The 16,719-nt window shown below is 31.9% G+C and overlaps 2 protein-coding genes across 2 annotated transcripts; one reads left to right on the forward strand and one right to left on the reverse strand.

Annotated features, from left to right (window-relative positions):
* On the forward strand, positions 1–4,047 carry EIF4A-III (eukaryotic initiation factor 4A-III). Its single transcript, XM_068625837.2, has 8 exons — positions 1–510; positions 1,089–1,329; positions 1,427–1,507; positions 2,386–2,493; positions 2,575–2,694; positions 2,846–3,013; positions 3,340–3,426; positions 3,630–4,047. Exons 1-8 carry the CDS (start codon positions 209–211, stop codon positions 3,741–3,743), a joined length of 1,221 nt encoding a protein of 406 aa, XP_068481938.1. The 5' UTR covers positions 1–208; the 3' UTR covers positions 3,744–4,047.
* A 6,071-nt stretch (positions 4,048–10,118) lies between these two features.
* On the reverse strand, positions 10,119–15,443 carry LOC137822974 (PLATZ transcription factor family protein). Its single transcript, XM_068628034.2, has 4 exons — positions 15,006–15,443; positions 13,314–13,388; positions 12,925–13,065; positions 10,119–10,760 (listed from the first exon to the last, which is right to left on the reverse strand). The coding sequence occupies exons 1-4, from the start codon at positions 15,231–15,233 to the stop codon at positions 10,455–10,457; spliced, it is 750 nt and encodes a 249-aa protein (XP_068484135.1). The 5' UTR covers positions 15,234–15,443; the 3' UTR covers positions 10,119–10,454.
* Positions 15,444–16,719: the final 1,276 nt, after the last annotated feature.

Here is a 16,719-nt window from a genome sequence, read left to right on the forward strand (position 1 = left end):
AGCGTAACATGTTGACGTGGAACTGAGGATAAAGGTAAAACAGACCCAACAAAAGGTTACGTTATGTTATGGGCCCCACACGCATTTGTATGTATAATATACTGTTCAACCTGTTTTAGGGCTCGCAGCACAGTGAACTAATCTCCCAAATTCGTTGCCTCCTTCCACTCTCTTCAACCAAAACCGATTCGTAGTGCGGCGGCGGGCGATGGCAACGACGTCGGTGGTGCCGGCGAACCGGCGGAGGGCGGTGAATGCGGCGGATGATATGGACTTCGAGACGACGGAAGGTGTGAAGGCGATTGCGAGCTTCGAGGAGATGGGGATTAAGGACGATCTGCTCCGTGGAATCTACCAGTACGGCTTCGAGAAGCCCTCTGCTATACAGCAACGGGCGGTCACGCCAATCATCCAGGGCCGTGACGTCATCGCCCAGGCCCAATCCGGAACTGGCAAAACCTCCATGATTGCCCTCACCGTTTGCCAAGTCGTCGATACCTCCGTTAGAGAGTAAGTAACCTTCGTTTCTTCTGTTTTATTTTCCCTCTTATTGTTGTTGTCAGAGTTTGAATTTTTAGGTTAGGGTTTTTTAGCGGCGCGGTGTGTGGAGAGGTTTTGTTTCGATGTTTCGTCACCGGTTTTGATATTCCTGGAACAATGGGTATAAGTGCGGTGTGGAGAGAGGGTTCGAGATTTGAAATTGCGGATTCATTTTGAAATTGTTGGAAACGGCTGCCTATGCATTGCAGTCACAGACGGCAGAAACCTAGTTGTGATTAAAACTGTGGTTGTCTGTGGGGGCTTATTTTTTAAAAGCTTGCCCAAGATACTTTGGTTAGGCTAGAGGGTTAATTTTTTAGTTTCAGTAAATATTCTGAAAATTAAGATTTGTATTCTTAAGAATGAATTGATAGGCTGTTTGAATTATTCATTCTGAGAAGATTGAGTAACAACTTAACCCAACCTACCTTAGAATGTATTGTTAAAGTTGTGTGTGTGTTTGTGGTTTACTTCTGACTGAGTGTATATTCTTTTAGAATATGTTTACTGAGTATTTATTTAGGGTCATTGTTTGTAATTTTTGACAGAGTTCAGGCCTTGATATTATCTCCAACAAGGGAACTGGCCTCACAGACTGAGAAGGTCATATTGGCTATTGGAGATTTCATTAACATACAAGCACATGCTTGCATTGGAGGTAAAAGTGTGGGTGAAGATATTAGGAAACTTGAGTATGGAGTTCATGTGGTGTCTGGAACTCCTGGCCGAGTCTGTGACATGATCAAAAGGAGAACATTGCGCACAAGGGCTATCAAGATGCTAGTTCTTGTGAGTTCTTTGCTTCCACTTGTGAATAGTTGGTTTCATATTTCTTTTTGTTTTCATGTGTCTAGGATTTTCATATATTTTTTCCTTTTGGCAACAGGACGAATCTGATGAGATGTTGAGCAGAGGATTTAAGGATCAAATTTATGACGTGTATAGATATCTCCCACCTGACCTTCAGGTTTTGTTTCCCTTTTTCTATTAATGTATTTTAATTTTGGAATCAAATTTCTGCAATTTGAAATCTTAATTGTTAAGGTGCATAGTAGTAGTATTAATTTTGGGCACAAGTTTACCCGAGAAGAATAACAAATAGTGATTTTGTTCAAGATCAAATTTATGACTAGTTCTTATGTGATAAAAGCTTGTTGAACAAGTTCATATCTTTTAGTCAACCACACCCTAAGTTGCTTGACTATAACTTAAGGAATGACAATGCAAAAAAATGACATTGAAGCAAAGACCAGAATTCCAATTCAGAACAACTTTGCTGTCAAATAGGGATATGGGATGTGTGCTGTTAATCAATGCCTGTTAGAAAACTCATGGTTGACATCATCTGAAGGTGTCACATTGATTGAGAAAAAATCTGTGGCCATAATTCAAGGATAAATGGAGAATGGGGTTGACCTCTTTTTTGAAGTTTTGTTTGTGTATAATTTTAAGTTGGTTCAAATTTTCAATTCATTAAAAACTATGTACCTAAAATCAATGACGTTAAAATTTAAGTCAATAACTAAATAATGGGACTTCTGCTTTTCATCACAATAAGCGGCCAGCAGTAATCACTTGATTGTTGCACCATTATTAAATTAAGTAGATAGGTGAGGAGCTGTTGAAGCATTTTGGACCAGTTAACTCTAAACTTTACTTTTGAGGTTTATTTATAATTTAATTGGATGCATCTTTGGGGTCCCTAGTCTTGGTTACTGAAGTGATGCATTTTCATATTGCTCAAACTGCATTCTTGTGGATCATTGTTGTTTGGATTCTTTTGAAGCCTGATTAATATTATGAAGTATATTGTAGTCTTTGAATAACCGAGTTTTTACTGTGTAGGTTTGCTTGATTTCTGCTACCCTTCCTCATGAAATACTGGAAATGACAAACAAATTCATGACCGATCCTGTAAGGATCCTTGTAAAACGTGATGAATTGACATTGGAGGTAAGCAATTGTTTTCATATTCTTATTGATGTTTGATTTTTAAATGGATATTGATGCAATTGCCCCACTCTACAATTACAGGGCATCAAGCAATTTTTTGTTGCAGTTGAAAGGGAGGAATGGAAGTTTGATACCCTGTGTGATCTGTATGATACCCTCACAATCACTCAAGCTGTTATATTCTGTAACACTAAGCGGAAGGTACACGAAAACTGTTAAAACATTCCTACTACGATAGGCCATCACTTCAAACACACTGCAAATAATTGATTTTTAGATTGTATATACCATCCGTCTGTTTGCTTGTTATGGTAGTTTCTGTCATGTTAATATTTGTATCCACTTGGTACAGGTGGACTGGTTAACTGAAAAAATGCGTAACAATAATTTCACAGTCTCATCTATGCATGGTGACATGCCTCAGAAAGAAAGAGATGCTATTATGGGAGAATTCCGTGCTGGAACAACTCGGGTACTAATAACAACTGATGTTTGGGCCCGTGGTCTTGATGTACAGCAGGCAAGTTGTGGTGCTGGTCTTTCTTGTGTTTACTTTCCTTTGTTTCATCTGTAGATTAAGATAAATTCACATCATTAATATTATCCGATACAATGTGTGGGGTATGTGATAATATGTCATGAGTCAATAAGCCTATTCTTGGTTGCTTATATTGGCTATTTGTTTTTGTTCTTAAGAAATGCAATTGAATGGAGTTTTCTGATAACCAAGTTCACCAATATCGAATGAAATTATATTGAGAAATTCTTTTCTTAATTAGTGTTGAACTGTATCTACACGACAGAGGATTTAATTGCTGATTTTTTCATGCATTTACTTGTTATCAGGTGTCTCTAGTTATCAATTATGACCTTCCAAACAATCGAGAGCTTTACATTCATCGAATTGGTCGCTCTGGACGTTTTGGACGAAAGGTATTGGGAATGTCTAAATAGTTGTTTGTTTAGTTTAATTTTCATATGAAAAACTTTGTTTTGCACTCTAGAACAATTTTGAGAGATTCTCTGTTTGGTGGTCCTGGTGTTCTTTGCTTCCATTTGTTGCATGTTCTTTTTGCCATTGACTCTTGTCTGTCCTATATATATGTTACTTATAATTGTCCAATCATGGTTTGCAGGGTGTTGCGATAAATTTTGTGAAGAGTGATGACATCAAGATCTTGAGAGACATTGAGCAATACTACAGTACTCAGATTGATGAAATGCCCATGAATGTTGCTGATCTTATATAATATGCCTCGCGGTGTTTTGGATGGAGTGGGTTTGTGAGACCTTGTGGTAGGAATAGTGTTTGAATGTGGTTTCTTGATAGAATGCATTCGTGATGCTCTTGTAAACATTGACATTTGGTCAAATTAGAATTTTTACCAGAGTGATTGACTGTACCTGAGGTAGTGTTTTTCTTTGCTGGTGAGGTTGAGAATTGAGATTAATGTGTAAATTGTGTTGAGATGTTTTATCTAATGTATTACTCTTGATATTGAATTTGTATTTTACGCTTCAAAATGACATTTGATATCCTGATATTTGGTTTAATTATTCAACCAAGTTTAGCTGTAGTTGTGTGCGGTAAAGAGACCTCGCAGAAATCGAGTTTCTGTGCCTCTAAGTGCTTGATTTTGAATTGAATGATTTTTGTTGCGTGGATAATGAAATTCTTAAAATGGGATTTTTAGGTGTGACTTGGGAATTTCGAGATCCTCAAATGATATCCATATCCTCTCAAAATTAGTGATTCAGTTTGGTATTTTTTATCTTCTCTCATCCCTTACAATAAGGTCCATGCCTATTTTAATTGGGGGCTGTCTTCCACGCAACTTTTTCCAACCAAAACAGTAGCTCTGCGTTTTTTACTGATTAATTGATGGAAAAACATGAATGTGAAGCGATACAAAAGACTCAACAATTTCAAATTACTTAATTAAGTCCATTGAGGATTTTTTATTGACTTTCTATTATTTATTTTTTTACTATTTAAAAAAATTATATTTTTCAATTGAGTCTTTATCATTTAATTTTATTGTTAATTGAGTAATTATTTAATTTTGTTAATTGAGTAACTTAACTGTGATATATTCTGTTATTTTGTTTTTATGTGTTAAAAAATGTGAGATATTTTATTGATAACGTAAAATGAAGAATTTTTATTGTTTTTATTTAAAATATGTTGAATAACAAGGATGGTCCATCAATAATTGATCCTTGATCATTATAGATGATGATGTAGAATAGAGACACAATGTTTTTATATTAATTATAAAATCTCATGTTTTTTAAATCTGAAAACAAAAATAAATAAAGTTATGGGAAAAGATAATATTTAGACCACGTATTTAAAGGACAGTTATTTAATTGAAAAAGTAAAATTGAGTAAATATAAGTTTAATAGAAATTGAGTTGAAGAGACGAAAGTATATGAGCCAAATATACACGATGGAGTTGGAACTTAATAAAGGCAGTTCAAAATGTGTAGCGTGTTGCTTTTGACTGTTACTACTGCACTAAATAATCGTATTAATAATTCTCTAAGCGACACAAGTGAAAGACAAGTTTGGAAATGAGAATAAGTAATTATTTATATCTTAAAAACAATTCTTCTCAACAAATTTTAAATAAAAAATATTAAAGTAGGATCTTAGACCCGTAAGAACCTCATACTAAGCAAAAATTATTACAAAATTTTAATAATAATGCGATAGTGAAATTAAAAATAAATTCAAACTTCATTTGTAAGAAGATGACATAAGAAACGAAACAAAAAGTACAAGAAATATCTTTCTTAAGCCCATTTCTTTCTGCAACCCGTAGTTTCCATGTGCACCCTGTAGGGTGGTTAAAGACAATAACTACCACCATCATTGCTTTCTTGTTGTTGCCGTCACCCTAAGTGTTCTAGATTGTGCAATTAAGTAGATTTTCAGATTATTCAATCTCAAATTTTTTTTGTGTGGAATTCAGAAGTTTTTTTTATACAAAGTAAAATAAATTTTTGAATTGTGTAATTCAAAAGTTAAAACTGACTTGCAAATTATGTAATTCAAAACTTTTTTTCATATAAAAAATGACTTTTGAATTGTATAATTTAAAAGTAAAAAATACCATCAGATCTAAGAGTAAAAAAATCTTTCTAATTGCATAATCCAAAAGTAAAAAATACTTATGGATTTCATAAATTAGAAATGGGAATTTTCATATTCATGAGGGTGTAAAAGGAAATTAAGAGAATGCAGAAAGTAATCTCCCTTTTTAAAATAGCGTTGGGCCCAATAACATGGGAAAACCATTATACTGGATAGCTTAACAATCTCCAAACGGAGGCTCTATGCATCACAATAAATTTTAACTACAACCCCATATTATGTGTGAAAGGACCAACATACCCCTTATATTTATATTAAATCTATCAGAATTGAAGTGGCCAGTGCCGTTAATGACTACGTTTGTTTGTAGCACCACCACCACACTCATTCGCTCATTGAAGGAGGTAAGTGTTGTGTTTATGTGGTTTTCATTTTTTCAAAAGTTTTCATCTATAAATACATTCTAAAATACATAATTTAAAAATGTACAATTATATATATATATATATATATATATTTATTAGATTGTATATTCAGAAATATATTTTTATATCTAGAAATATATTCTAAAATCACAATTCAAAATGTATATATATTATGAATTGTGTATTATAGGATGTGTTTTCGTATAAATTACAAATTGTATTCTAGTGTTATTAAATTCGAAAATACATTTTAGAATTAATACACAATTCAAAATGTATTTATTGATTTAAAAATAGTCATATGCCAACATTCAAATTGTGCTTTTTCATGGTCTGGTCAAGCTTCCAATAACTCCCTCAAGATAATAAGGAAGAGTTTTATTATGTGTCTAAGTTGTCTATGCCAACATTCAAACAATATTTTTGTATTCGTCAACAATAACTTTAATTATAGCTTAAATTAGTTTCTTAATTGATCCCTAAGTATTTGTTATAACCTTGACACCAAAAGTCAATTGAACTTAAAGTGACATAATTTCATTGAAGTCAAGAAAATATCTTTTATCTCAATGCTTCCATGTTAAGGATATTATAATGCAATATATCCTATGATATGATGTTCCTCTCATACTCATTTTGATAAAAATCTTCTCGTGAGCCACATAGAATTGCTAAAAGGTTCAAGATTTAGTCCAAAGGACACACCAACATTAATGTCAATATTAAGTGGTTTCATCTCACCACTAACACAACTCAATGATAATGACCATACTTTAGTAATTCCCAACCAAATTTTGTAGAGCTCATGTGAAAAGTGGATAAAGTCTAATAAGTCATGTTCAAATTAACATATCAAAATAACAAACACTAACAAATTTTAAAAATATTACATAGATTATGAAGTTAGACATTTTTTAATTAAAATAAAATAAAATAATTTAAAGGATTATTTATTTTATTTTATTTTTAAATAATAAAAATTTGTAATATTATTGTAATTTAAATTATTAAAATTTACGATATAAGTTTTAGTTATTGATTGTAACAGAGTAATTTAACATGTATAACTAATAATATTCTTAATTTATTCAATTAGAAACATTAAACGAGTTAAAAGACTTAATTTTTTTCTACCTAATTAAGTATGTGTGTATTTATTATTAAAAAATAAAAAAGTAACTAGATTATTATAAACTATCTGGTGGGTCAAGGTCTCAAATCCATGATGACCCATTTTTTAGATCGAATGAGACCCAACCTTAAACCATACACAATTAAGAGTTATATGAAATGAATATCCTGAGTTAATTATCCACTCAACACCATTAATACCTCTAGACATTCTTATAACTTCTCATGATTTATAACCTTTTTATATGTTACATTTAATTTGAACAATGATTTTTTTTATCAGCAAGAAAACAAAAATAACTATTTTAGGAGTGGTCCAACACTTATACATTTTGGACAGAAAGTTCACAACAGTTCAAATAACAACAACAGTCTCTCACAAAATGCAGAAGGAATCACCTATTCAACCTAACATAAATCACTTATTTTTAATAAAAAACATACAAAGCAAAGGATCAATATCTAATGATAATACATCAAAGCGGCAAATGAACTAAAATTATAATTAAATCTTTATTTTAATAATGAAAAATATAATGTATGACAAGAAAAGAAATTACATTGATATAGTTTGAATAATTTATATAGAAATAAAAAAAGCGGCGTGAGTGAAAAGCTTAGTTGATAGAATAATAAATGATGGGGTATAGTAGCATAGGGGTGGCAAAGCGGGCCAGCCCGCCCCGCATAGGCCCGCCCAGCATACAAAATGCGGGTTGGTTTTCATGACTCGCCCCGCGGGCTTGCGAGCCGACCCTTTTTTTTTTTAACGTAGAAGAAAAAACAATTGAGTGTTGCAGAAACATCTAAAAGAAAAAAAAAAGATTGCAAAATTAATGATTTATTATATTCTTTTTATAAGTTTATTGTCTAATCCTACTGAGAGGTTGGAAACCAATGTTCATGAAACCAAGCTTAGAACAAATGCAACAAAAGATTCAGGATATAAAATTTATGTATATGTCTATACCAGTTACTTAATAGAGAAAGTTTTTTTTTAATGAAATTGATTCCCGTGTTTCATGTGCTCACAAAATATAAAATTAACTGTATGTCTTATTAAATCATTGTCTCAATATAAAGGGATGATCACTTAAAAGAAACTTTCAAATTTTGTAAAAAATAGTTTAATCACACTGAATTTAATTAGAACCCTTAGTGTTGTAATGTAATGAACCACTATAGAATAAATTTTAAGAATTGATGAACAAAAAAAGTTATATTCTAACAAGTCAAGTCAATTATTTATTTTTTTATTTTTTTTTACGGGCTAGCGGGCCAACCCGTCCCGCCCCGCTGTTGGCCTGCGCGGACCGCAGATTATGCGGGACGGGCTAATACGGATCAGCGGGTTGAAAATGTCAGCTCGCCCCACTTTGCCACCCTATAGTAGCATAGGAAAGTTGTTACTAGAAAACATTCTAAAGTTTATAAGATATAGTTATTTAAGATCCCTCCAAACCAAACCAAACCTAGGTGGAATGTCTTATGACGTTAGCATAAATACCTAACATGCACCTACCATCTAACCAAATCTCTTTTCTTTTAGTACTATACTAACATTCTTCTACACTTCCACCAATTCTCCATGCACACCCTCATTATTACACTCTCAGTATTCAATCCCTCCTTCTTCTTTTTTCCCCTTCATATTCTCCTTCCTCATTCAAAAATTAATCGTTATATTAATTAAATTATATACTAATTTAGAGACTAAAAAAACATTCATATCTAAAGTGATTTCTAATATTAGTAAAAATTTATAAAATAATTTCTAAATTAATATCTAAATGAATTACTCAAGATTTAGCTACTAATATTTTATATTCTAATTAGTCTCTAAAAGACTAATAGAGACTAATTTAGAATATAAAATAATAAATAACTAAAATTTTGGTAACTAATGATAATTAGATACCAATTTATAAACTATTTTATAAATTTTTATTAATAATAAAAGTTAGTTTAAATATCAATAATTTTTTAAATTTATAAAATGACGTAGTTTAGTTAAATAATAACTAATTATTTTAATCTCTAAAATTTATTGTAATACTAATTTAATCTATTAGTTATAGTCAATGAGAAATGTTCAATATTAACATATTTAGTTAATGATGATTTAAATAAATTTTATATAAAAAGTTGAGGATTGAGTTTGTAATGAACTTGATAATAAGGGTATTCTATAAATTCACCAAAAACATGTAACACATGTTGGATCAAGAATGAATTGATCATTAGAGAAATGAAAGAAAGTGTGAATGTGTTTGTTTCACTTTTAAGTCTAACTCTTAGGTCAACTGTGGAAACCGTCCTAAAGTGTTGGGGTGGGTGTTGTAGCAATCCTTTACCTTTATATTTCGTTAGAACTTTTATACAGATAGGTCAACCTCTGGGTGAGTTTAGTTTTGTAGGTCATTTTATATTTTTTAATAACTATTGTTATGTCCTTTTACTAGGAATCACGAGGTGAAATAACAAAAAGGTAAAGCTACTGTAACTGTGCCCTAGAACCTTCCACCCTAAGATCCTATTTACAAGAACCTCTTCCCCAGAAATTTTGTTTAGTGAAAAAGCTACTTTATAAACAGTAACTTCAAACACATTTTTTTGTCCTTCAAAGTTTAAACACAAACAGACACATAAATCACCATTTCCTTCTTAGCATCTCACCTTTGAATTACCATAGCTTTCCTTTACCAGTGAAGTCACCATCTCAAGTCAGACTATAGGATCTAGTTTTAAAACTTATTTCAAAAGTACACTTGCAGATCATTTTCCTTCATTAAACAACATTGTTAAAAAATAAATCATAAACCCATTAATTGATACGTATAAACTCAATTAATATTTGTTAATAGGATAACATTAAGTCTTTTTCTAAGTAGTTGTGATGAAATTATTACTGATAAAAAGAAAACAAGCACAGCATATAAGGGAATTGTTTTTTCCATTTATACAACACATCTCACAAACAATGCATAAGCCAAATTTCCAGAGCATCGAATACAAAATTGGTGGTTTGAAGAACCAGCCATGATGACAATGGAGAATCCTAACCATGCACAGTACACAGTGCACATACCATACTTTGATTCATAAACTAACCACGCTCTTAAAATCCACTAAAGAAAGCACATAATAATACATATAGTTTTATATGACAAATAATAATTAAAACCCGAATATTTATTCTGGCCATAACTTTAAAGTAATTAATAGTAGTAATATATTATTAAGTTAAAATTTGAGGACTTTTTTATTATTATAATGATGATAATGGTAATAATATAGAAGTGGTAATTCAGGAGAGAGGGGCCCTATGAGGGGCACCCTTTCTTCTACTGCCAAGAGAAAGGACTATCCCTGGAAGGAAGGTGTTGCCCTTGCCCTTCTTCACGTTGTTATTAGCTTCACATGAAATTACGGAATTGCTTGTGGCCTCAGTGTTGGAGTAAGAGCAGCTAGGGGCAATTTGGGTATCTTCATCAATTACCTCTGAACCACCATCCACTCTTAAACCCTCGAACTGCGATATTGCAAAATCAGATTCATCGAATCGATGTAAAATGTCCGACAAGCTTTCACCCGCGTACACCATGTAATCAACCTGCACTTTTTCATGCTTTCAACATTAAACATTCATTTTTCATCTAATTTACTTATTTTTAACAAGAAAAATATAATACACTTTAGGATCCATCCAACCTTCTTACGAAGTAAATGAGTTATACAATTTAAGAAAACTTCAACTGTCTATCCAATACATAAGAAAACTTCAACTGTCTATCCGCGGATAGGCATAAGCATAACTAACTAAAAAAACGACTTAAAATTCAGAAACATAAGAAAACTTCAACTGTCTATCCGCGGATAGGCATAACTAACTAAAAAACGACTTAAAATTTAGAAACCACCCTATCAGAAAAAAAAAACCTTGTAATCTAAGCCCATTAATTAAGAGGGCATTTTGGTTTTGGAGTAAAGTTGTAGAGGCTAATGAATAAAAGTTATTATATAATAGGATTAGTAGTGAGATGCATGAAGGTGTTACCAATGGTGGTTGGACATCTGTAGAGGAGATTGGTGATAATGAAGAAGCAGTTTCTGCGACATGCAGGTGATATTGGAGGCAAGCATAGGAAGTAGGGCTAGGGTGGTGTTGTGGTTTTGCATGTGTTTGGTCAGATTGAGTGTTTAGAAATGACATGGTTTTTTAATAATGTTTTTATGGGATGGGTAAAAGGTCTTGGAACTTATTAAGCATGGGTTCTGCTCATCAAGTGGTGTCAAGGGTTTTCTTTTTCATCATTGGTTAATCAATGCATTGGTAAATGTTATATAAAATTCTCATTCGTCTATGGATTATCATGCACCTAATATACTCTCACTACAGTATCTTTGTTCTTCACATAAATGAAGAAAAACAAGTGTTTAAAATAATTATATTTAGTATTGTTTTTTTTAATTATACATCATCATGCAAAAGAATCCACCTTTTCAATGGAAATGCATACAATATTTATTAAAATTAATCCCTTTTTTAAATTTAAAATGAACTTCGGTTGCTTGCTTAAGATACACACTATTTCTTACATCTCACCGACAATTTTTGGTCTGACGTAAAGCATTTATTGTTTTACTAAAAAAGATTCATTTACTAGTTAAATGACAAAAACTATAAGCATTGTTAGTATACAAGAATCTTCAGAAAAATCCTTCAATGAAGATTTTATTTAAGTAAATTAAATTTTAATATAAGAGTACAATGATCATATGATATATCAAATTTATACTAATATTTCATAATTTACTAACAAGACACATTATAACATTAATACACTATTTAGTGTAGAGAGACACCATTTATATTAATAGTTTATTTTATTTAAATGCTACATCAACCAAGGCTAAGGCAATACAATATCGTTAGTAACCAACATTTTTTTCTTATTTAGTTTTTCGATAGATAAATAGATAATTCATTGATTATAGAAGAATTAAATTCTTAAAAAAGTCATTTCCAAAATTGATATGAAAATAATTAGTTGATTTTTTTTATATATTAAAGTACAATTTTGTTTTGCATTGTTCAGCTTACGTTATCCCGTTTTCTTCTAAGGGCAATGTTTGTGGTGGAGTGAGAAAAAGGGGAAGATAGAAAGAAGAAAGGAGAAAAGGAGAAAGGTAATGAATGACGTAAAAAAAATGGTGGTAAAAAGAAGCAAAAGATATGCAAGGAAAAGTGAGAGAGAAAATCAAAATCATTTTATCTAAACAATAGGAAAGTAGAAGATTTTGAAAGTGACTTGAATATGGGAAAGAAAAATAGTTTTCTCACTTTCATAAATGCCATCCAATAGGGTAATTTTCTTTACCCAAATAAGGACCCTTGCAAGTTTCATAGATCAAATCCTATCAATAGATTTATATTTTTTTTCTCCCATCAAATGATCCATGTTTCTTTGCCAAGAAAGAAATGAAATTCCCATTTTGTTATATTCACATATGCACTCAATTTTTATAATAAAACTGTGAACTAATAGTAATTAAGAAATGATCATCAACATAGAGAGAGAACCTAATTAAGATTTGAATCCCTCACCAAACACACAAGTAGATGATTCCATTATAAAACCTAGTTACCATTAGTGTTTATTTTAGGATGATCTATGTTGAAACATTTTACTTAACAAAAGAAGTATAACTGCTGAGTTGTTTCACCAAGTTTAAACCAAAAGAAGAAAGCAAAAATATGAGAAATGAGATAAAACCTTGCATGATAGAGAACAGAAATGAAATGGCTCCTGAAGAATCCTGTCACAAGTGAAGCAAGCATTGGCAGGACCTTTGCATGTCCTTGATTGTGGCCTCTGATTTAAGAATATTACTTTGGCACTGTTTATAGTATAGGGCTGCCATGTATCCAATACAAACAAAGAATGTCCATTTCAGTCTCCTAACTATGATTATTCCCACACATAACAAAATCATTTCAAAACTAATTTTTTTAATCTGATTATTATCACAACCTGAAATTGTTCAGATACTGCCAATTATTTATTTGAATGTTGCATTTAATTAAAAATGTATGTGGGACAACACAGTTATGTATAAATCTGCAAGCTTTTTCATGTTGTTCCTTGGCAGAAAATTGTCTGACCTGAATATTGGAACAATCAACGAGTTTTTCCAGATCGTCTAATCGAATCACGTCGTGGTAAACATACCTTCGCACCTGTGATTATTGGTGATTCAAACAAAAGAGGTTAAGTTTGAAGAAGTAAAGATTAAATAAAGCTAACTTTCCATATTTATGTCAACAAAGTTAGCTCAAGTTTCTAGTAAGCTCTTGTGTTTTTTTTCATCTGGGGTAAACTTAACTGTCAACAGTTACTAGCACAATTAATGGAATGTGATATTTATTGAGAGGGAAAGGGTGAATTGTGGGGAGTTAAAGGGATCTTATTGTAAGAAGGGGTAGGCAACCAACCTTGGAGGTTTAAACCTTCCATGAATTGAAGGGGGATAGAGAAAATAAATGAAGTGTGAAGTGGGAGAATAATTTGGGAGAAGTGGTGGGTTCCTGTGCAAATTATTTAATAATGAGACACGAATTGGGAACCGGTGGGTCAAACTTTTCACTTTCAATGAAAGGAACAGCTGATAAACCTTTGCAGGGAGAAATGGATAAAAAAGAGAGCTTCCATTAATGGGAAAGAAACCGAAACCAAAAAGGGGAATCAAGGAAGACATGGTGAACCCTTATGGAAACCATGTATAAATATGCATAAACATAGATATGGGGAAACACCAAATAGAATGAGACAATATTGGTGAGTTCAACCAGGCAATTACTCACCCAAAGCAAGGACTTCTTTATGTTTATGTTTAGACAACAAAACTCAATTGTTGTGTTTTTTTTTAGATTATAAAAGTAGGGAAAAGAATCTAGCAGAAGGAACCCTGTAATGTAACCCCATTGACCACTCATTGGAAAAAACCATTCAAAAGTGAAATTGCATGAACAAAGTTAAACTGATAATTAATCTCACTCAATTTGATAGCTTTTTTAGTTCTCCTTAAGCCGGAAAGGAAAATTTAAGCTCAGTCTTGTTTTTAATTTGTTTTTCCAAGATTATTACAAGATTCTAAGAAAAGGGATTTGAGGGAAAATGTTGAAGAGTACAAGAAGAGCATCTTTGTGTGACCATATTAATTCATGGAAAATGCTGTGAAATTCATCTGAAATAAGCAGCTGATTGATGGAACCAACTTTATCAGTGTTCAGAGAATTTTTTTTTAAAATAAAAGAGAAATGAAACCAGAAGGTGATGCTAGGTAGGTATAATGCATATCCTCCAAAGTTGCATGTGAGAGAAAACAGAAGGAAATAAGGTGACAAAAAAGCGGTCTTCAAAGAGAGAATTTCGATAAAAACCTGAGAGATCCAGCTGCATCTGAATTGAAAAAGTTCAAAAGTTGAAAGGCAAAAACTCCCAAAATAGGAAAGAGTAAAAAGAAGGAGCTCAGAAGAAAATTCTAGAAAAAGGACCAACTAGCTAGGAACAGGTAAAAGTCCAGGTGTTTCCAAATACCCATCAAACAATTGGAGGAGGCAGAAAAAGAGTGAACTTGGACAGAAAAACAGCATCACGTGAAGAATCTGCACTTGCCCTTTTGAAATTTGAAGGCAGACAAGGTGAAAGGCAGAAGAAAAGAGGAAGAGGGCACCATGGTAGGATAAAAAATGGTAGCTTTTTTGGATTGGAATGAAAAGGAGAAGAGAAAAAAAAAAAAGAGAATTGAGTATAGAATTGGCATGTAGCATGGTAGTAATAGAATAATATAATACCTGGAGTAGAGGGTGAGAACGGTGGGAAGAGAGGCAGTGGGGGCAGATGCTAAGGCAACAGTGCAAGCAAAAGACGTTCTTCTCGTTCTTCCTTCGATCCTCGTGGACCCCACAAGCACCAAAGAATGTCTCAGCCATCAACCTCTCTAGCCATGCAGGTTTCTCATTCATGTCTCCCCCACCACACCCTCTTGATGTTGAGATCATGTCTCTCTTCTCTCTCACCATTTTCTTCAAATTCAACCTCTCTCTCTTCTCTCTTCTTCTCTCTGAATGAATGAAAAGCCTTGGATGATGGATATTTATGAGTTGAGCCCTCTCTCTCTGCCTCTGCTAGCAGCTAGCTACTTGCTTATGTCAACTGCTTGATGTTGATTTCTTTCTTTTTGATTTATTTTTTATATGGTGAAGAGAAGAGAAGAGAACCCTAGTGAAAGCAGAAAAGCATGAGATTATTCTGGTGTATTTATAGAAGAGGTGAGATAATAAAAAAGGATTATGAGAATGGAGAGAGAGAGTGAGAGAAATGAATGGTGTGGTGGAAAGAGCAGAGTGGTTTTAATGGCGGGAAGACAGCCCACCAATGTGTACTGTCTGTGCATAATACTAACAATTTTGGCCTCAGTCATATCTGAGCACTCTCCACTATCACATATCCCTCATTTATTAAGCTCTTCACTTTTTCATTTGACCAAATGTCCTTACCACTTTGTAACTAAATAGTATGTTTCTATAAATACTCACATAAAACACTTTTTTTTTTTATTTATTCTTCTTCAACTAATGTAAATCCACTCAACCCTTCTACATTATTTACCACTGCAATCATTTTTTATTCAAATTCAACAATTTTACCAAAGTTTAATATGTAATAGCTCTAAACTAGTATTTTTTTATTGTATATTTATTAAAATAATATTTTCTTTATTTATTACCTTATTCAAAATTATCATAAATATTTCTTATCAAATCAATCAGTGTCAAATTTTAGTTTTTCTGAAATTGATTGCCCATAAGTTTAACTAATTATTTTTTTAATAAAATTAACCATCGATGAATTAAAATTAAAAAGCACAGCAGTTTTTTTTTATTTCCTCCTATGTGGATGGATTTTGTACAAAGAAAATGGTGATGCAAATATAGCCATTTAACCGACATGGGATATTTATATATGTTAAAATGGATGAATAAACATAATAGAGTGAACTATTTCATATGAGACGAAAATTTCGATGATCATTTAAAAAAAATATTATCGTACATTTCATTCGATATTTTAATCTCAATTTCGTTCATAAAGAAAAGGGAAAGTTTTAACAATGTCTTAAAATAAAATTGAAGTGCAAGGCTCTAGTTATAAAATAGATAAAATTAAAATATAGATTATTTATTTATAAAAGCGTACAGTTTTACGCATTAGTTAATATTTAATATAAAACTGAAGTTTAAGTATTTATATATACACGTAAGGACAATAAAGAAATAATTAAATTATGATTCGTATACAGTTGAAAAAGTGTAAATCAAGCTCTTCATTCTAGAATCATTAACTAAAAAATATTTACATCTCACTTAGATGCTTGTAACGAGTACCTATTTTCTTATATTTTTCTTGGGTAAGTAAAATTTAGGAAAATTAATTTATAAAGAGTTTAACTTTTATCTTTTTCAGTATAAATGTTTTTCCATTGTTCATTTTATTGGTGTAATTATG

The sequence above is a fragment of the Phaseolus vulgaris genome, chromosome 9, assembly GCF_051622355.1.
Source record: "Phaseolus vulgaris cultivar YP4 chromosome 9, ASM5162235v1, whole genome shotgun sequence".
NCBI classification, from domain to species: domain Eukaryota; kingdom Viridiplantae; phylum Streptophyta; class Magnoliopsida; order Fabales; family Fabaceae; genus Phaseolus; species Phaseolus vulgaris.

Bases quoted from the DNA above. Each gene is read 5' to 3' on its own strand.
- LOC137822974 (XM_068628034.2), bottom strand. From the start codon at position 15,233: ATGGTGAGAGAGAAGAGAGACATGATCTCAACATCAAGAGGGTGTGGT. The intron at 13,389-15,005 runs GTATTATATTAT...CAATAATCACAG, and splicing joins GTTCTCACCCTCTACTCCAG to GTGCGAAGGTATGTTTACCA. The intron at 13,066-13,313 runs GTCAGACAATTT...GATACATGGCAG, and splicing joins TTGATTGTTCCAATATTCAG to CCCTATACTATAAACAGTGC.
- EIF4A-III (XM_068625837.2), top strand. From the start codon at position 209: ATGGCAACGACGTCGGTGGTGCCGGCGAACCGGCGGAGGGCGGTGAAT. The intron at 511-1,088 runs GTAAGTAACCTT...AATTTTTGACAG, and splicing joins GTCGATACCTCCGTTAGAGA to AGTTCAGGCCTTGATATTAT. The intron at 1,508-2,385 runs GTTTTGTTTCCC...TTTACTGTGTAG, and splicing joins ATCTCCCACCTGACCTTCAG to GTTTGCTTGATTTCTGCTAC.